General features: G+C 37.5%; 1 protein-coding gene across 1 annotated transcript in view; it reads left to right on the forward strand.

The window, feature by feature from the left end:
• CIT (citron rho-interacting serine/threonine kinase) overlaps positions 1-21,244 on the forward strand; it is a 74,309-nt gene that overhangs the window by 30,199 nt on the left and 22,866 nt on the right. The window contains exons 15-23 of the mRNA XM_076353365.1: positions 252-305; positions 1,471-1,611; positions 1,985-2,110; positions 5,052-5,147; positions 6,894-7,010; positions 7,454-7,563; positions 10,501-10,675; positions 12,124-12,321; positions 14,550-14,603. Of these exons, the coding sequence (XP_076209480.1) occupies positions 252-305; positions 1,471-1,611; positions 1,985-2,110; positions 5,052-5,147; positions 6,894-7,010; positions 7,454-7,563; positions 10,501-10,675; positions 12,124-12,321; positions 14,550-14,603 (1,071 nt within the window). The remainder of the gene's footprint in view (positions 1-251; positions 306-1,470; positions 1,612-1,984; positions 2,111-5,051; positions 5,148-6,893; positions 7,011-7,453; positions 7,564-10,500; positions 10,676-12,123; positions 12,322-14,549; positions 14,604-21,244) is intronic.

Raw genomic sequence — 21,244 nt, forward strand, 5'->3', positions numbered from 1 at the left:
AAATAAAAGGAATTCTGAGTATTCTCACACTGAACAATCTACTCGGTGACCAAAATATGAAATCAACCAGAAGTTAGTAAAATGGGAGTAGATTTGCCAAGGAGCATTTTAGTGTGTTGGAATGTACAGGGAGAAACAAAGATTTTTGGGAAGTGAATTAAAATAAATATGGTATCATAAGTAGAGAGCATTTTTTTTTTCCTTGTTGGTTTTACGACACTCTTTCCCCCCATCTTTTTATTTAACTGTAGATCAATACAGAGCAGCAGGCCAAAATCCAGGAGCTGCAAGAAAAGCTGACAAAGGTAATGTCTGGGAGGTGAAAGTGAATATTCCACAGGATTTTCCAGTGAAACCTTAATGCAGAGGAGGGATGCACTTTTTTTTATCCTCAAAAATAGAATTAGTCATAGCATAGGGGACGATAAGGAAAAGGGGGTGGGAACTGGTATCTGAAATCATTGGTGTTCTCAATATGCTTTCAGCTCTTGAGACATGTCAACAGTGTTTATTTTTACAAATGAAGCTGAGTCAGAACTGGAGTAGCGTAGAGAAATTCTAATTTAAAAGGCCAGTTTGGGTATACTGTACGCAATGCACTGGTCTCTTGCTTCTGAAGACAGGGTTCAGATGTTTTTAGCTCACTAGTAAAATACATGTTGGACTTGGCTTAGTCTCCCAGTATACTCTGTTTTAATTGCAAAATCACTTTCCAGTTCAGTTATTCACAGTAAAAATGTTGAATGATAAGGATTCACAGGAGACTTAAAATACCTTAGCAATGTAAGCTGAAGGAAGTACATAATATCTAATGTTTGCAGTTGCGGTCAGTCTGTCACTTAAGAGGGCACTGTAAGAACAGTAGGGGAACTTCTCTTATTGGGATCTTTCAGCAGAAAAGAAAGGGGTTGTCATAATAATCCACTGAGAGCGCTTTTCAAACTTGGCATCTGCTGAGAGAGGGCTTTTTCAAAGGTCAGTGATCTAGAATATGAATAGGAGGCCAAAACGATGTAGAAATAGTACTTCTAATATTTCAAAACAGTCATGTTTTAATCCCCCCTCCCCTTCTTTCATTAATGAAAGGAATTATCTGTAGGCCAACAGGTTATTCTCCTAGCGTTTTAGTAAGAGTATTTTGTGAATTCTTTCCAAGAACTTGAGCTGAATTTTGGGGTAGACTTTACTTTCAGCATATAAAGACAATTAGAAACTTGCAGTACAGCAAGACAAACATGTAGATCTCCTGGATTTTCATTTTTTTATAAAACAGAAAAGAATTATGTAACAGAAATTAGAATTTGGGTTCCTGCACATGTTTGTAGGTGGTCTTAATTTTAGACTGCTAGGCCAAAGTTCTGTAGCAATTTTATTCAGAATGTTGACCATCTTGAGGTTATGAACTTTTCACATACCAAGTTTTTGTGTGTTTTTCTTGTATTAACTTTTTTTCTCCCTTTGGACCTTTAGGCTGTGAAAGCTAGCTCAGAGGCAACTGAACTTCTTCAGAATATCCGTCAAGCAAAGGAGAGAGCTGAGAAGGAGTTAGAGAAACTGCAGAATCGGGAAGATTCTAATGAAAGCATGAAGAAGAAATTGCTTGAAGCGGAGGTGAGTGGAGAATGTCTATCTAGAGTAAATCAGTTATTGGGATGTGTCTCAGTCTCTGTCTCATCTGGATGACTGTGAACAGCCTGTATTCCTGTAGTAACTATTCATGGGAAAGTGATGTTAGACATTAGTCCATTTTTTTTAGTTAAAAAGCATATATTTCTTCAAAGAAAACAGAGTGGCTTTTTATTTTCAGTGAGGAGTCTATAAGGACGTGTGGTTAGCATAAGGGATTTGAGGCGTGATGAGGATTTCAAATATAAAAGATAACCATATATTGACTGCTTCAGCTGACTTTTTCTAGAAACTACTCATTGCTTTGTGATAATGCAGAGTTGGTTAGCCTAAATGGCAGTTAATAATTGCTCTGCAGGAACGACGCCATTCTCTGGAGAATCAAGTGAAGAGATTAGAGACTGTGGAACGAAGAGAAAACCGTCTAAAGGAAGATATTCAAACTAAATCTCAACAGATTCAACAGATGGCAGAAAAAATTCTGGTGAGCAGAGGTGAAAATGAAAGATAAAGGGTAAGAGTTTGTAAGAAAGGGGTAGGAAAGGAACGGAAGACATAGAATTGCATTGAATAAGGTGGAAATTGTTGAATAAAGAGATTTGTTTCTTGTACCAGTCATACTGGAGAAAGTTTAAGCGTTCAAATTCTATTTGCACCTTTAGTTACAAACTCACTCCTGTAACTTTAGTCTTAATACTACTTTAAAATTCTAGTTGTCTCAGTGGGAGCACTTTTAAGTCAACTTAGTAATATTTAAATTAATTACCTGATGATTGTTTCAGAAGTAAAACATTCTCAGGACAGGATACTGCAACGATGAAAACGTTGATGTCTAGCTTTTAAACTAAGTTGCAAAGGAATTTAGAGGTCAGATCTACTTGAAATGCTTCCATTTTGAAGCAGAGAGAAATTAGTCATCTAAACTGTTCGTCTCCAAAGATAATATTTGTCAGGAATCCATTTTCACCCACATACCTTCTCCGTTGGCAATTTCTTGTTTCTCTCCTTGTTAAACCCATTAAATCTTTATAGGGAGTTGGTATGTCAGTCTACAGTGAACCAAGCAGAGCGTGTTTCTAATACTTCTACTTCCCTGGGACAGGAAGCATAATTTTATAGTGGAATAATTAAATTAATTTTGTGTTTCTCATGAGTTCTCTTTCTGTGTTGCAAATATGACAAAGAAAAAAAGATTACATTTTATTGATAGCAATCCTGAGCATAGATACACCTGAGGAAGGCTAAATGGAAATGTATAAATAACTGTATTTGGAGTCGACAGATGACCCATACTTGTTCTGGGTAATAGCTGCGTATGTAGACTTTAGCATAAGAATGCCTGAGTGTGCTCAAGAAAAGGTAGAATCAGTTCTTCAGTAGTGCTGTTTGTTTCAAATTGTTTTGATAACATGAGTGCATGGTAAGTGGGAGACTATGGTTTTGCTGGGCACGGAGCCAACTTTATGTTTAGAAATAGTGTAAAACTTCGAATTGTTTCATAAGCCTCTTGTGTATATTTGGGGATTGTTCCTTGGTTTTGATTACGTTCTCTGTGGCGGAAAAACTGGAAGGGAATGCAGAAATATCCACTAATTGTTTTACACCATGGGATATGTTTAGCTGCTCTTATAGATAGTTTCCATGGAGTTCTGACAGAATGTTGGAGACACACAGAAGTATTTTACAAAAAAGTCAAACAGGCATTGAAGAAATAGTTCTACAGAGTCTTTCCTAGTCCCTTGCAGCTCTGATCTGGGAGCACAGGGTAATAGTTTCCTTTTTTCTCCACTTCTACCCTGTTCATTCCCTCAAGTTGATCTCTTCAAACGCTTTTGACCTTTCCTGGTATAGAAAGGTAGGAAGGGAGCCGAAGATACAGAATTGCATAGAATAAGGTGGAAATTGTTGAATAAAGGCATTGGTTTCATGTACACTCATCTAGCAGTACCTGAGAAGTACCTGCTGATCTGCCTGTAGAGAACTGAATAACAAGTAAGAAACAAGTTAGAGAAGATGCTTATTACTGCTTGAAAGCATAGATCATTGCTATGATGCTAATAACAAAGTTAGTGCTACACAGAGAATAGTAAGTGAGAACTGGAATGGAAGAGATTACCTTTTTAAGCCCACACTGGCTGTTAAGTGCCACTGCAGAAACTGGTGAAGCTTCTGCTACAATATGAGCAGTCTGATGCTGGTAGCTTTGAAGCTGCTGCTGATCTGGTTGTCTGATTCTCTGCCAGGACCTGAAACGTGTGGGCTTCTGGGGGAGGTGAGTTGTCCCTCTTGTTGCTGGGAGACATATTTCAATTGCAAAAAGCAGCAATCTCCATTCCTTGCAGAGGTGTCGGGTACTAGGCACTGGAGATGACCTACTTTTGGTGAACCTCCTCTTTGATTCTCACTTCTGGAAAAAGAGGTCTATTGCAATTACAAGAGCAAAAAAGTCTATGTTTTCAAGATGAGGAAGATCAGAAAAGAGAATATGAAAAGAGCTAAAGTAGAAATGCCAGGAAATTTTCCTGTGCTATGCAGTAATGAAGGCAGACAGGAGGCCTGGATGCATCCCCAAACCTGAACTTGTCTGTGCAAGAGTCAACCCAGTGGTAGTGAATGACAGACCTGGATCTGCCTCTTGTTCTAAGGAAATTGTTGGAATGGCAAATATGGCAATGAATGAGCATAAAGTTCTAAGCTCAACTCTTGCGAGGTGTCCTGTTGAAAGGTGGTTATAGATATATCCTGAATAATATAGTCAGACAGCAGAAATAGGTAACTTCTGAGATACAGAATTATTTAGATCCTTACTGTGCATGGCTCAAACTATCTGATGTGAAGTAAAGAGGTTAAAATATTCTGGTATGTTCTACCATCTATATTGCATCCTGCACTTTTCATTTTCCGAGCAATTTATAAATAGTTATTCTGGCAACATTCATCTGAGGAATAGAGCAAAGTAAATACTATTCCTATTCTATGAATGTAGAATTAATAGCATAGACAGCAGTGCCCCATTATGGAGGTCTTCTGTGAGAAAACAAGTGAGAGACCTTGTTAAAAATAGATGTGAACTTCCTGTGATGCCACTGCAGCTATAAAGTGTTTATAACTGCTTGTTTTCACAAAACATCCCTGGCCCATCTTTGGGAATATTTTACTGGGAAATGGAGATTCTTACCATGGAAGTAGAAATCTTTGTCTTTAGCAGTATATCTGCTCTACAGTAGATGGGTCAGCAGCAATATGCAAAGCTTAAAAGTGATAATGTGCAGCTCTCATAATGTTTTTTTTACGACGACAGCCCTGGTCTTGGGATTTTTATAGTGTGAAGCCTTAAAGAGAATGAATGAATGTTTGATACCTGTGTAACACATACAGCACCTACTATTTCTTTGTGTCTGAATATGAATCTCTGCTGCTTTTAGGAGCTGGAAGAAAAGCATCGTGAGGCTCAGATTGCAGCACAACATCTGGAGTTGCAGCTGAAACAGAAGGAACAATTCTATGAGGAAAAACTGAAAGTAAAAAAATCTTACCGTCTTCCTACAAGCTTTTGTGGGTAGAATGAGTTCAGGGAAAAACAGTTGCCTTTAGGCTCTGATTGCTTTGTCTTATGAGTTGCCTTCTTGCTTACCACCACTGAAATGTTCAGAGGGCTTAGTGGAATCTGAATAAGTTTTTCTTCTAGTCCATGCTGTTGTACCTTATCTGTCCGTAGCACTGCATTAAAACAGGTGCATTTGAAGTCAGAACTATAGGAAGGCAGTTGTTGATTGTAATTTGACTGTTGCCGACTAAATAATACTTACTTAATGCTATTGGATCTCACATCCTGAAAAAGCTTTCAGTTCCTACTGATGATTTTCTAAGAGTATTCACACAGCCTACCTGCAAGTTTTAAATTCAGCAAATACTCGAACGTTTTTGAAATTCCATCTTCTTGGAGCTGTAACATCTGCCAAGAAGCCACAGAAACCACCCACTTTGTTTTTGTCTTTTCCAGGGTAGCATGAGACTTCAACAAACAGTTAGAAATAGAATCATAGACACCATCTAAAATTAGGAAAACAAATTGGGAAATAGGAGTATGTGCACTGGCTAAGGATTTTTCTAAAGAACCTGCTGTACGTCAGCCAGTAAATGCATTTTGTAAGAATCTTTGTTTCTACTAAGCATAATCTGTTTTTGGCAATCTTTTAGTACGTTTACCTAGGACTTTCATTCTACATTTCAGCTTAAATGTGAGAGGATGTAGTATTTAAGAGGGGAGAAGGAATTTCTACGGGAGAAATGTGAAGGAAAAAAAGAGAAGTAAGAAGGTTTCCTGGCAGACCAGAGCATGTGGTAATCAGAAATGAGAGGAGAGTGATAGAAAGTAGGAAGATCAGAGGTAGATGTTGGGAAAGGAGAAGTGGTGACATAAAAACTGGAAAAGAGGATAGGGTTTGGAAGAAGAATTAAAAGAAAAAGAGAGCCAGTGTATTACTGAGACACATGATACAGGGTTTAGTAGGAGGAATCAGGAAGCCAGGTGAAAAAGGTTCAAAGGGATGAAAGAGGACATGGGATGTTTGTAACTGGAACAGTAAAAAATATCCTGTGGTGTCCAGACTTTGTGCCTTTGAAAACTTGTCTGTGAAGGAAATCAGTTTAACAACTGATTTAAAGCTCTGGACATACATACATAACACGCATTTTTTAAAAAAATGTAACAATTAGTTGCTTTAGTCCTGTTCCTAATGCCAGGTATTCGTGCTGCAAAAAGAAGCCTTTTACTTAGCTGTTTCATTTGGTGTCTCTGACTTGAAGAATTCATGGGGTCTCAGGTGCCTTCTCATGCATACTTACGGAACATACAAATACTTCTGAGCCATATTGGTAGGGCAGCCAAAGGATGTGTGCTTCCTTACTTCCTCTACTGTACATATTGGGGTATAGATTTGTTCTATTTTCTGTTGCGTTAGTCAGGAATATGTATTGAACACAGTTTATATGACTTAAATTAATAATTAAAAAAACCTACAGTATCTCCATGTCTTCATAAAATTCCATCATTAAATTCAGTCTTCAGAGATAACTGAGGGAGTTCTCTTTTTTGGAGTTTGCTCTTCCGTGGATTTCATGCAATTGCTCCTTGGGTTTAATTTTGCTTGAGAGATGATCAATTGCTTAAAAAAAAATTCTGTCTTTCTTGATGATGTTCTTTCTGCTTGCCCTTTGCCCAGTGAAACAGATATAATTTAGACAAAAGAAATGTCTTCATTTAGGTGTTGGAAAATCAGATGAAGAAAGATCTTGCAGATAAGGAAGCACTTGAGAATATGCTCAGAAGACATGAAGAAGAAGCACGTGAGAAATGTAAAGTCCTGGCTGAACAGAAGGCGGTATGTATAGTTGAATTGGAAATCAAAACATTTTAAGAGTAGCTTTCTGAGACTCTGATTTCAATCAAGATAATCTTGTTTGAGGTTTTTTAGTGCTGCTGAGCTGTTTTGAAGGAAATCCACTGATTAATACTAATTTTAAAAGATACGTTTTTTTAATTCAAGGTATCTTCAAGAATATTTCCTTAAAAGTAGCCATGTAGCTTGCTGTGTATCCATCATTTTGTGCATTGATAATATAATGGTTGCTTTCCCCTAATGTTAAAGCAGTAGAAAGCAGTTCTAAATAGCTCCAGTAATTGCATCTGTGATGCTCTTTTGGCCACTTGATCGGTTTTCCTTTACTTCTTTTTGTTTCTGGAAAAAGTTCAGACTTTTTTTTAAACGTTGTTTTTATAATCACTTCTGTTGTGCAGTCTCAAAGGCACACTGCTCTGTTTCAGATGATCAATGCAATGGATTCGAAGATTAGGTCACTGGAGCAGAGAATAGTGGAATTGTCTGAGGCCAATAAACTGGCAGCAAATAGCAGCCTTTTTACCCAGAGGAACATGTAAGTATAGCAACTGCTATCATACTGGTCACTACTGAGCAGTTCTCAGTAAGATCTGTTCTCTTAATGTAAAAGTGGTTCTTTTTTGCAGGCCTGCTGTGCTCCCTGCTTGTTTTTCAGTGATGCAAAAATATGCTTGTTCTTCAGACAGTTGTGGTTCACTGTGTGTTTTGTGTTTCCTCAAACATGACTAGGAAAATTGGTTTGTATTACAGTGTTTACTTTGGAGCCTTCCCTAAGGCTGGTGCTTTGTGCAGGTTTACCAAACATGTTAAATGAATACTAATAATTTTAATGTCTAAAATACCTCTGGAGAAGCGCATATTCCTTTTTGAACTTACATATTGCTAATAGATTTATATTTTCCTTGGTTCCTGTGACAGTTACGATGTTGAAATTGAAAACATTAAACACCTTTCTTTCACAAACATTCCATCCTGCCCTGATGGGTGAGAAGACAAGTAAGAAAACTAGATTTTTAAGCAAAGAGTTTTCTGCGTGTTTTTGAATTGCTGATTGCGAGAGTGAGATATTTTGTTACTAAAACGGGCAGAAGTAATGTGAAGTAGGAGATAATCCAGCTTCAGAATGCTGCTTCAATTCATTTTGTTTTCTTCCTAACCCAGATAGCACTTGCATGTATCTCTCTTGCCTTCTCAGCTTCAGCCTCTCTTTAGTTCTCATCAATGACCGGTGTAATAGTCAGTTCAGTGTTTTTGGGGTATACTACTGGTCAAGATCTAATGTCATCTTGAATCACTGTGTAATCAGCAATTGTTCTTGTGGTGAATTCTTACTTATTAAACACAGAGGAAATCTGTGTCAGATCTTTTTGTCTGCCTGAACTTTATTTTGCTTTGGATTTTAGCTGAGATTCCTTGTCCTTATAATGATGGTTTTCCTTCATAAATGATTTAAAGGCATTCTACTTCAAGTATAGGAAAAAGCATGGATTGTTTGATACGTCCTGCAAGGTAGGGCTAAAGTAGTGTATGCTCTTACTGAGTTAAGAGATTGATCAGCATTGGCTGTCTGCAGAAAGGTTTTCCGTGTCCGTCAACTGCTGGATGCAATGTCAGGTAGTGTCTCTGTGGGAAGCGCTTGGATAGATTCACCTATAATACTGAATAGAATCAAGCAAGGATGAATTTTGGCAGAGTTGCTTTGGTTTTTTTTCCTTTCCAGTGGTGATTATGCCTCCAGATATGTAATGGCTCCAATTTTTGTTGTATTTCAAGTATCTGGCAAGTTATTTTAGCCTGAGCAGCCAAAAATTTTCACAGAAATAGCTGTGAAATATAATTGTGTTGCTTTATGCTCCAGATGACCTCCAGTTAATCACCCAGGAAGTTTGTTGAGGCAGCAAAAGCCATAACTTGCCTTCAGTCTGAAATAAAACAGAAGTATTGTCTCAATGTGTGCCTGGGAAGCATATGCAAGGTCTAGTGTCACAGTCATTGGTGCTGAACTGAGTGTAAGAACTTAGCTGAGCTAGATGCATCCTCTGAGAGCAGTACACTTGACTGGAGATCCAGAGAAAACAAGGAAAAATATAATAATGTTTTAACATACTACTTAGAATAGATTATTGAGAGACATATTGTCAAGTAACGCAATTTTGCAGGATTGGTAGAAGATAGTACAGAATTAAAAACATTTTAGGAGAAAATTGCTTTATTATGCATGCAGATAGCTAATGAATTTGTGCTTATTTTGGGAATTGTGGTGGAGAAAATGTATAAATCTGTTGTTGGACTGTATTTTGAATCCACAAAAGCCACAGCTAATCTGAGCATGTGTGAAGAGGAGAACTAGTGATTAAACCCTTCAGAGGAGAGGGGAACTCTGCTAGCTTTTGTTCCATCAGTATCTGAGGAAACTAATGATTATCAGGTTCCTGAGAAGATAGCCCAGTAAACTCTAGGAAGTGAAATAGCACCATTTGACAGTTCTGGCTGGCAATAATCTGTAGAGGTAAATTAAAAAAAGAGAAAGGGTGAAAGGGTGGTTTTGTGTGCAATGCACAGAAACGTGAGTCAGAAGACTTAAGTTCTATTTTTAGTTTTGTTAAGTCTTCCTATTTAATCTTGGGCAACCCACATAATTTCTCTGGGATAGGATTAATATCAGCTTATCTCACAGTGAACTTCTAAAAATATTAATTCATTAATATATGTAGAGCTTTGTGAGGCTTCTAAGTAGAAAGCATACTGTGAGGCAGAACTTTCCAGTGCATGATAAAATGATTCCAGGAATTGTAAATAATGTAGAAGACCTTTTTTCCTTCCTTCTTTTTTTTTTTTATCAGGTTATCCATTTCAAATTCTTATGGTAATAATTAATCGTTGCCAGCTCTCAAAATTCTATGAGCACAAGTAATTATTTTTGTTCACTTTGTAGATTAAGACTTTGATCAGAGACAACAAAGCTTCGCTTCAGTGTAGGTCAAGTTCTAGGTCCATTACAACTTAAAAAAAACCCAACAAAACAACCCACAACACTACCCCCCTCTGCCTCCAAACTCTAAACCATAGGGTTTCTCTTATCTCATGGAAATACATTTTGTGAAAGCAACTATTCTTAGCATTTATTTTTCCTGTATAGAAAAACATGTAACAAGGAATTGGTGAAATGAGAGGAATGAACTGTAGCTTAAATATTGTTGTAGATTACCGCATACAAGGTTAATTTTTCTGTGCAACTTGAAAACATGGAATTTTAGTGCTCTGGGCGTATGTTGATGAATGCACTAGTACATGGATCTTTTGCAGACAGGAATAAAGAGTTGACTTTTTAGTTGGGATGTAGAATTTAAGCTATGAACTTAACTATTCTACTTAACAGGAAACTTGTAGTATATTATTCCTTCTTCACCCCCGTGAAAGCACATATGTTAAAGACATTTTGGGTTTGTCACTTGTGCTTTTCTTCTATCAGGAAAGCCCAAGAGGAGATGATTTCAGAGCTCAGGCAACAGAAGTTCTACTTGGAAACACAAGCTGGAAAGTTAGAGGCCCAGAATCGAAAATTAGAAGAACAATTGGAAAAGATGAGTCACCAAGATCACACTGACAAGAACCGCCTGCTGGAGTTAGAGACTAGGCTGCGAGAGGTGAAAACTTGGGTTTAATCCCTCCAAACAAACTTACTTGAATGTACCCCATTTTGAGTATTATAGTGAGAACTAGAATTAAGTTGTTTTAGTTCTGTGTGTCATTAAAAAATAGTTTTTTAAGGTGTATTGATTTAGTTTGGTCTAGCAGTACTTTTTTTTTTCCCCAAGGAGTAAAAAAAAAAAAAAATTAAAAATTGCTCATTAGAAGGAGATAAAAGTAAGTATTAAGGATTTGTCATTCTTAGACCTAACTGAGTCTGAGCTTTTATATCATCTTGCTTTCTCAGAATCATATTTATGGGGTTTTTTTTGTACAATATTCTTATAATGTTGTCCAGCTAGAGTGGTTATGGGGTAGAGAATAAAACCTTAGCTATGTACAATGACCAGCTTAACCATAGCCTTAGAGTCTACAGAATAGAAAGCAAAGGACACAACAGAACTGCTGTAAGAAAACGGGAGACCTGTTGCTTCACGCACATTTTTCAGAAGTTTTCTGGAAAGGAAACCTAACAGTAATATGAAAATATGCGTTTTTAAAGATTTGTGAGCTGTGCTTCATTTTTAGTTTTGTATCAACTAGTTTGGATCCACTTCAAATCTTCTTTTACCTTCTCCAGTCTCACTCCACTAATTTTCAGCTAAGACTGAAATCTTGCCTTTAGCTAAGAGGGTTGGACGACCAACACATGTCCTTGTTTGACCGGAAGTTGGTTGGGACCAGTGTAAGATTTCTGGCAGGCTTGTCGCGCATCTACACCACAACAGACAGATTCACTTGGGATAGCAGACAGCCTGAAGAAGGTGCTAAGGTTTGGAATTGATTTTGAGCACTGAGATCTGTTCTGCTGCTTGTTCATTTCTTATCCATTTCTGGAAATGACATGTTTATCCCTGAGTATGCCTCAAGAAAACCTTCAACAGAAGCCATTCAAATAAACCCAGAGCCAGATGATCTGGTTGGTTTCTTTAAAAAGAATCTGAAGGGAAAATGAAATGTGAAAGTCAATTGCAAAATCTATGTAATGTTTACATACATGTAAAGAATTAGTATTGATGTTTATGCCTGAAGGTTCTCATAGAAAGATACTTAAAGATTCCCAATTTCAGTGAAGAAAGTTCACCCCAAACTACTTCAGCTTTTATGCTTTTTATATCAACGTTTGATATGTGATATTGGAGTCACAGCTGGAACAATTCATGTGCCCTTGTTGTTGTTTCAAAATGCCAGGTTGCTTTTAACCTTTTGCAAAGCAAACCAGTAGTTTTTAGGTAGTAGTCAAAGCTGCGTCCTTGACTTCTCAGTGACTTAAGCAATCTGTCAAGATGTGATTTTTGGGATAGACATGGCAATGGCATCTTAAAGTGAGGTCTGAAATGAGATTACATTGGCTGTATTTTCTTTGGTAGTAACTTATATCCGGATGCTACTTTTCTTTCTTCAGGTTAGTCTAGAGCATGAAGAACAAAAGCTGGAACTCAAAAGGCAGTTGACAGAATTGCAGCTGACACTCCAGGAGCGGGAATCTCAAATTACTGGGCTGCAGGCTGCACGGACAGCTCTGGAGAATCAGCTCCGCGAAGCCAAAACTGAACTAGAGGAGACTACAGCTGAGGCAGAGGAAGAGATTCAAGCTCTCACGGTGAGCCCTAAAATTTGTACTATGAGCTGTATATACAGATTAGAATTATGTAGGTGCATGTTTCATAAAGAGGTTAAAATGGATTTATACTATTTAATTTTTAATTTTCACAACAGGACATGAATTGTGCCTTGTGCTGATAGAGGCAGGGATGGCTGAAATGTCAAATTTTGTCTGTCTTATTATCTTTAACTATATGAATGCTTCCTAGTAGTGGTTCATTGCTGCCAAAACGGATTGATTGTTTGTAAGAGCATTATTACTTCTGTGATGAGGTGAAAGTTGCATACGAAATTATTGTTAGGAGTTTTACTCTGTGATTTACTTATTTAAATAATATCTCATGAGTTTGAAAGTACTTGATGATCATAAATGTTTTGATATTTCTTTTTTTTTTCCTATCAGTTACCCTGCTTTGAGGATACTTATTCAGGGGGAAAAAAAAACAAACAACAAATTCCTAGGAAAATAGTGTTGTTAGCATGTAATTTTATTCCAATGGTTATTTCACTGAAAATTGTCACGTGTGTCTTGCAGTCTCTGGTGAGGTGTGTGAATGATATAAAGGAAAAAAAAGTTCAATTCCCACCCCCCCCTCATTTTCTTTTTTCCCCCACTCCCAGTAAATGAAATTCTAAATTATATGCTGCTGATTGCTGTCTCTTGAATACAAAAAGATGCTTTCAAACTGCTTGATTCTAAGAAATACTTCCTTCATAAAAGATTCCCAGGGCTGTGGGGAGAGAGAGTGGAGAAGTATATGACCTGCTACCAGCTAACCCCCATTGAGCAGCAGTCTTAAATGACCTTCAAATCCAGTTATTTTGAAATGTTGAAAATGTGCATTCTCTTGCTCCAGTGGCATTTGATTGAAGAACTGTTCCGAATATTTCTGCCATTGCTATTTTTCGGAAGGGATGGTGGGCTCAGCTGAGATAGGTGCTTGTATTAGGTCGATGTTTGGGTAGATGAATGGAAGAACTCTTCACTCAGAGTTGTTCTAAAGCGGGTACATGCTGGGAAAGTACGGCAACAACACCACGGCTTAAGAATAACTGCATAGAACATGGCATCAGTTTCTTTTTTGCTCAAAACTGAGGCGGTCCCCTCCCAGCTGAAAGCTTTGCATAACAACTAATATCACTGCCAATGGGATGGCAATGTGCTCGATATCTTTGCTCTACACCGCCAGTGAAACAGATAAATATTCATGACCTGTGTTCACTCAGTTATTGCTTCAGTTAATTTGGCAAAATGGTAGTGCTTTTGGACCAGCTGTTGTAAGATAGTCCAGTTCAGTGGGCTCGGGAGTATTTCTGTTATGGATTTTTTAATATGCTTTTTTTATTTTTCACATTGCTTGTTGTGGTAAGATAGCTTTTTAGCTCTCATATTTGACTTCTGCTTTTTCCTGTTTAGTCTCTTGGCTCTAAGGAAAATCTTCAGAATGAAGAAAGGTGGCTGGATGTGCTAGTGCACTGACCTTTCATTTGTTAAGTTTTCAGATAGCGTGTGACATTAGACACTTGTTAAATCAGTTTTATGAATTTTGGGAGAGGCCATGAGGCTGAAACAAGAACTTTTGCTTTGCCATGCTTTGCTTGTAAATTAGGAGGTAAAATGGTGCATGCAATACTGCATTCTTTAAAATAAGTATTTGCACTCTTCCATACTTTGGATGCTGTCTTCCAAAGAATTGATTATTATGTTTCATCACTGCTTTTTAGAGAGGCTCGGAATTAAATGGTACCTTATGGTAGGATTCAGGTAGATTGGCAGAGCTGTTTGGGATAGCTTGCATAATACTTCGTTACAGTTTTTCTTTGCAAGCGTTAAATTGTATGCAGTATTTATTTTATATGAAATACCAATCTGGATATGAAAGTAAAACCAACTCAAATTTAAATGTCAAGAATGTACAAACGTAACGTGGAATTGACATGTCTTCTGGTGACCATTTCAGATGGAACCTTTTACATAATTCAGTTCTCGAGTTTGTACATTTTTCTAAAGTAGTTCAGAATTGGGAGCATAAGTGTGTTTTGATTAAGTAGGATGTGACTTTTGCTAATCAGTTCTTTGCCACTACAGAGTGCTTTCATAGCCTGCAGCGTCTGCCTTCCAAACTTTGCTTGCTGGTAGATTGTTCTGCAGTTTGTTTAGCAACAGCTGTTGGATTCGAATTCTAATGTATGAAAAATTGATGATTAACTTCTTACCTCCTTTAGGCACATAGAGATGAAATCCAGCGTAAATTTGAAGCCCTTCGTAATAGCTGCACAGTGAGTATTAAATACAGATCATTGAATTATTTTGAAATTAAGGATGAGGAAACAAACAATTTACTTATTTAATCCTTGATGACACTAGTTCCTAATGTGGACTTTTGGCTTCAAGGTGTTAGTAGGAGCTAGATGGATTGGATTTGATTTCCTTTAGGTTTCAGGTAAACCTCAATTTTGAGGTTTTAGTCTGATCATGAAATTAACACTACTCTTCTTTTTGGAGAAGAAAGTAAATTAAATATCTCATTGCAGTGCAGCTAATAAGAATGGTGTAGCAGCTGCAAAAAATGATTGTAGGTGAAGATCTTTTCTGCTCACAAGAAGAAAAGATCTACCTGTCCAAATCCTGAGCTGCATTGTAGATCTAGGCCAGAGTGGAAGAGCCTTCATGCTATTGTGGGTTTTAAGGAGGACTTCAACACTGTTTGAAGAGGCAGGAGATGTTATGGTTCCAAATAATACATTGACATGTAGCCGTCTGCTCAAAGAGCAGAGAGGACTCTAGGATCTTAATTTGCTCCTTCTATTGCTTGAGGTCTTTTGACCTGTTTTTAGATTCATTTCATCAATCCAGGACAGATGTCCGGGGGCTTGTCTATCAATAGGGATTCTTGCAGATTAACACTATCTTCAAACTTGTTTATGATGGTTGGTGGAGAGCATCTGTCTTCCAATGACATGAATTACAAAAATGTTGAATAAGGACCACAGTCCTCTGCATCAGCATTGATTGCTGATCTTTCTAGGCTGTTTCTCCTTTACCCCACCCTGTAAGCAGGGCTTAATTGCTGGGTTTTTTTATCCTGATTGTTTCCCTCCTTCCAGTGACTTCCTCAAACTTACTTAGTCCTACAGCACGAAAAATTATCTAATGTACAGGTTTTCATCTTTCAAAAATATCCTTTCAGGATGAGAGTTACTCTGGTTTCCTCAGTTGTTCTTTAGCACTAAGCAAGGGGATTCTTCTATTCTGTTCATAGAATATACTGATATGAAGAAATGAGGAAGTAGAGCTTACCAAAGTGTGTTTAACCTATATCTAAAAGAAATCCTGCACAAGAAACTTTACTTTTTGTTCACTCCTTCGTTTTCTTAGGCTGATCCTCTAGCTCCATCTGTGCTATTGTGTATCTTACATCCATAGCTATCTTCTTTTGTTCTATCTTGCCCTTCATACAGAACGACAGCTTTCTGTGAAAATGCTTATGTGATCTCCATGCAGGCAAAAACCAGTTGTGGGAAATCTGTAGCTTCTTTTCACTGCATGGTAGGCTGCCTTTCAGAGGTTGTAACGCATTATCTAGTAACACGTTGGCTCTGTAAGTGTGGTGAACAATCTCCAGCAGTGAAGAGTGACCCATAACATTTCAAGAATGTTGAGAGCTTCGAAGATTCTGCATAAACAGATTCCTAAAAGTGTTGTGCATTGTAAGGCCCTTCGGTGGGATAAGTGGGATCAGACATCCTCATCAATAAGAAATTAATTAAATAGTTCTTAAATGAATAATACATGCTCATCATACGTTCTCTTTCCAGCCCAGGAGAATGCATGTATAATGTAATTGACCATGGATAGAAACTTTCTTGTTCTGTGTTATGAGTAGTTCTAGCTGTCCATCCTGTCTACTGAGCAGCACCGAGAGAAAATAGAGGACAATCTTCTATTGACAGTGAGGGATCAGGGAACGCTTATTGTGGTGCCTTCACCAGATGTTCCAGCCTCACTTTCATCTGATTGTGACCAGTATGATGCAGGCTTTGCTTTTTGGTGACCATGTGATTCTACCTGAAGGTGATTAGAATTTATACTCCTTTTAAAATAAGATAACACTTCAAGGGAATAATTGTAATCTGCTGCTACTTATGCAGCATGATAAGGAGTGGACTTATTCTTTTAGCAAGTTTTCAAAAGATATCCTTTTTAAGCTGAAACAAACTCCTTGAACTAGTCTGGCAATCTTTGGTGTGGGATTATTTTTTATTTAGTCTTATTGAGAAGCCTAAAACAGCATAAGAATTATGAAAATAAGATTAGGCAGGGGAAAAAAAAATTGAAAGACTGAATTACATCAGTACTTTCGTAGTATTCAAAAGATAAATAAAAATACTTAATCTACTTTCTTTGATATTTCTTCGGTTTCTCTAGCTTCACAAAGGTCACAGCTTCTGATTGTAGAGAAGGCTTACACCTCAAATGCGTGTCTGCTTTCCTTGTACCCTCATTGCACTCTTGTTCTTTCCTTTTGCTGAGGTCTCTGACCAAGTAGACATTTTTTGGGTTCTCCTATTTGTTCATTTTAAATTTGCTGTGTTTTGGGGTGCACACAGAGACCATTGCTATGCTGTTGGCCATAATTTCTGCCTTGTTTGTGAATTTATATTCAGTTGCTCTGATAGCTCTGCATTGTTTCATCTTGTAACATCTCTCTTTTGCTATTGGGGGTCAAAAAGAAAATGTTAGCATTTGCTTTCTCTGTCTTTCAGTTGTGCAAGAAATAATAGGATACATAATTACAATAAAAATTATGAATTTTAGTACCTGCTGTACACACAGAGATGCATGTGGGCACACACAAAGAGCAATATTTTATCATAATCTTCTCACGATAGCTCATCCAGCGGATCTGTTGAGGGAGAAGGACTAGTTCCCTACATTTAAAGAATTGTTCTACCAAAAATATGATCTGTTTGAGTGTTAAACATATTTTCCAGGCAATCAGAAAAAGATCTAGAAATAAAAGGCATTTTCTTAAATAGGAAAATTTACGTATTTGTCAGTTGTTTCCAACTGCCTCTTAATTATGGCTTGTTGTTGGGTCGTCAACACATTTGAAGTGAAAAATACGACTAAGTTATCTAAATAATAGTAGAATTGTTTGAGAAAGAAAACATTCAGTAAGCGGGTGGTAAAGTCTATAAATATTTAGAAGAAAGGAATCCTATAAAGTATTTACACTCAGCTTAGTAAAATACTATTGCTATTCCAGGGAACCACCATCTGAATCTTCAAATTTTTTTCAGGTACAGGCTGTTGCTTTTACTCTAGCAAGGCGAGTGGCATTTCTTAATACTAATTGGATATTGCATTTCCATTTATTCAAGGTTTCTCCAATAAAACAAGGTTTATCTTCCCTCCTTGAGGTTCTTTTGTCATCGTCTTGTGTTCCTATCTTAAGCATTAACAGGCTTGATTCTGCATTTGTCTATGAGGTCAGATATTGAGGCATTAAATCTGCAAGCCCGTTAGGCACATGTATAACTTCAGTCACGCATAAAGTCCTGCTGACTTTGGTCTAAGATCCTGATTCCACATTGGCAAAATGAGTTGGCATACAAGCATAATCTGTGCTCTTGAGAACTTCCAAAGTTATGTCTAAAGATGTTATATACTTTGATGCTAAATTATGTTTCCGAGTAAAGGGATCTTGCCCACTGTAACAAGGCTAATACCCAGGCAAAAACTTCTATATGGCTTTGTTAAATTTGTAAAAAAAGAGGAAGGAAAAAAAAATTGGCTGTTGGGCGGGTGGGGTTATCCCCGCTTCTCATTTCACAGAAAATGTGATGGCAGATGCCAGTCATAGGCAAAAATGGAGCTTTGTAGTTTTTGTAGCCTGACAAAAAGTCAGAGACTTCTAGGGTGTTGATGAGGGGTTGCTGTGAAAGAGGCTAACGGGACCTTCATCATGGACAACGATATCGTCATTTGAGGGTGAGGCTCATGGTTGGTAGAGGCAGCTCATCTTCTGTGAGCTGACAGAGGAGTACAGGAGACGGTATGTTTTAATAATGGGTTGGTGTGGGAAGGAAAGGAATGAGGTCTGTGCAATGTCCTACTACTCTGCAATTATTAATGAGAGCAATGTCCCTCGAGCTAAGCCATGATGAGGTTTTGGAGACTGAGATCTCTGTGTAAGGTATGTTTCAAGTCACAGATGTTGTCTGGCTATGGAAAGGGGAGGGAAGTGGGGAGTTCCTTGTTATATATTGATCAAACAGGTAGAGATACAGACTGGTGTCTAGCTGCAGCTGCGTTCATTAAGAGGCTTGGTATTCTCCTCCATTGCGATGCGTGGTGTTTCTCTGCTAGGAAAGCTTTGTCTCTCGGATCCAAATGTGAGTAGGTTAAGACGAAGCGAGTCTGATGCCTGCTCTTGCTTCCTCCTCACAATAATTTGGGGCTGAGAGCGCGCTTTTTCTTCCTTCCTATTTACTTCTGACAGCTAGCTTTCTGGTAAAGATTAGTGGGGATGGGGAGGAGTGGAAATGGATAGAGTAAAACTATGCATCAGTCTGGAAGTTCTGAATCAAGGTTGTAGGAAAAATTGCATTAAACTCCAAATAACATGCTGCTGATAGCATCCTGAAACAGTTTACCTTGCTGCGTCCTAGCATTTTCCAGCATGTTTATTGGTGGCATCTGAGAAGTGAGAGGTCTTCCTGAAGGAATAAGGTTATGGAGAAGTTTGCAAGCTGCAGTTAGTAGTATTCTAAAACTGCTTCCTTTTCTCCTCTCCCTCATTATTTTGCCAGTGGTTTTGATACGTGGAGCATATGGGTTAAATTTTGTACATTGTGTCTGATAAGCAAAGCTAATCATCGTGGCCCTGAACTGCTTGGTGCTACGATATTTAATTTGTGATCCGTGCCTGGAGAAGTTTGTAGGGCCAGGTGTAATAGCTGTGAATCTGCACAATCTCACAACAGAGAAACCCTTTGCTTTTCTGAAACTGTGCAGTGGGGAGGGAGTTGTGCCGAATGTGGTCACTGTCGCTGAAGAGCTGTTACGCTTGGGTTGCTCTGTAATATTTAAAAATGAGATACAATCTTCTGTATCAGTATAAAGATAAGTTGTGCGCTTAGATGTGGCATGTAGTGAGCAGTCTGCCAAGATTAGCGTGGTATAGTTAGATTATCTCTCTATTTTGTGGATTAGTTGTGATGAAGATGTGCATAGATTGAAGAGAAAATTTCAGTCGCTCTGTGAGTGATGATACAGTGGCTGCCTAGATTGTCTAGAATTGCTTTTCCAAGCTTTCCAGTGTTTGGCGCTGTTTTATAAACGTTAAATTTGAAGATTTTTGTAATTATAGTATGGTTTTCTAAAGGATAAAATAGTGTTTTCTTACAGACTTTCCTTTAATATACTTCAAACTGAACTCCAGAATAGCTCAGGGTTGGTTGGTTTATTTCGAATTTTTTGCCTGGGGATTTCCTTAACTGAAAAGAAAAATACCTAAAGCTATTAACTCTTTTCAGGTACAGGATTCTGGCATAGGTTGTATGTATGTATGCCTAAGACAACATTTCCTATCAAATGTGGTTTTTTGATCTGTGTTTTCTTTCTTCTTGGTTCCCTGGACAGGCTTTTATATCACACCATGTCCCATTTTCCTGTGTCAGTATTACCCATTACTATTTAGGCTTTATAGTATTTATAAACTCTGTAACCCTGTTGGGTTATACATAGCTGCAGAGAGCTTTTAAAAATTGGATTTGTTAACAAATTTCCCCTTTCCCCATGAAAAAAGGAAAACTGTACTGAGAACAACAAATTTTCTCTCTTAAAAAAAAAAATTAAAATCTATCAATCTGTATAGATTACATTATATAGGTTATAATATATTTGGAATTTAAGCCAAGCCATTTTGGAATTGTCAATAAATATACTGTTAGGAAAATATTCAAGAAAGGAGATCACGTCACTTCTTCTGGAACCCTTCTTTCTTAGCTGCTTTGTTATTTCTCTTAAGTTTTCCAGAAATATCCTACTAGATAAAATGTAACGGTGAAATATGAAATGGTCTGGTTTAATTTTAGTTATATTCAGGGAGAGAAGTCAAAATCTCAGAACATAGAATAAAGGCGAAAGGGAGCTTAACTTCCAGCCCTTAAGGGATAAAATCAACTTGAAATACAGCCAGTTTAAAAAAATTAAGTAGTTTGACACATGAACTCTGCACGTCACCTTATCCATTTTGTGTTGCCCCCACCTCTGCCGCCTTGTATTTCAAAACTGGTTTAATAATTTTTATAGAAAGTACTTGTATTAATATATAAAATATATGTGGAAGAAACCATGGATGTATAAAATATATCTTAAAACTGCCTAGATCTGTGGTGTAGTTAAACAAAAATAAAAACACGTAGAAGAAAAAGAGAGATTATCTTATCTGGCAGTTAGTAGAAATCTCAGATGTTACTTGTAAGAATGGCGGGTAAAACACTGTAAAAACAAACGTAATTTTGTTCCTTTTTGTTTGTATAAATACACTTCTAAGTTCTTACCCTACAGCAATATAGACACTAACACATCCGTATGAGACACTCTGCGTTCTTTGAAAACTTGACGCATACAATACAGAATAAAATGTATATTTTGAACAGGGCAGTAAGAGTGCTCAAGAAACAACCACACGATCAGATTGTCATGAGAAATGTTGTGGTTTTAAAGTATGAATCATTTTGATTTCGCCCTGAACATATGGGTAGCAGGAACTCCCCTTCCCCCAGCAGGGAGTAATGTCAGTTGGACTTTTTCTGCTGACAGTTTAAAAATCAAATACTGTTAATTTAGATCTAGGAGAGGCATGGTAAAAGGCTGCCAAAATATGCGTTACAGATTCTTCAAAAAGAAA

Source organism: Aptenodytes patagonicus, chromosome 15, assembly GCF_965638725.1.
Source record: "Aptenodytes patagonicus chromosome 15, bAptPat1.pri.cur, whole genome shotgun sequence".
In the NCBI taxonomy this organism is placed as follows: domain Eukaryota; kingdom Metazoa; phylum Chordata; class Aves; order Sphenisciformes; family Spheniscidae; genus Aptenodytes; species Aptenodytes patagonicus.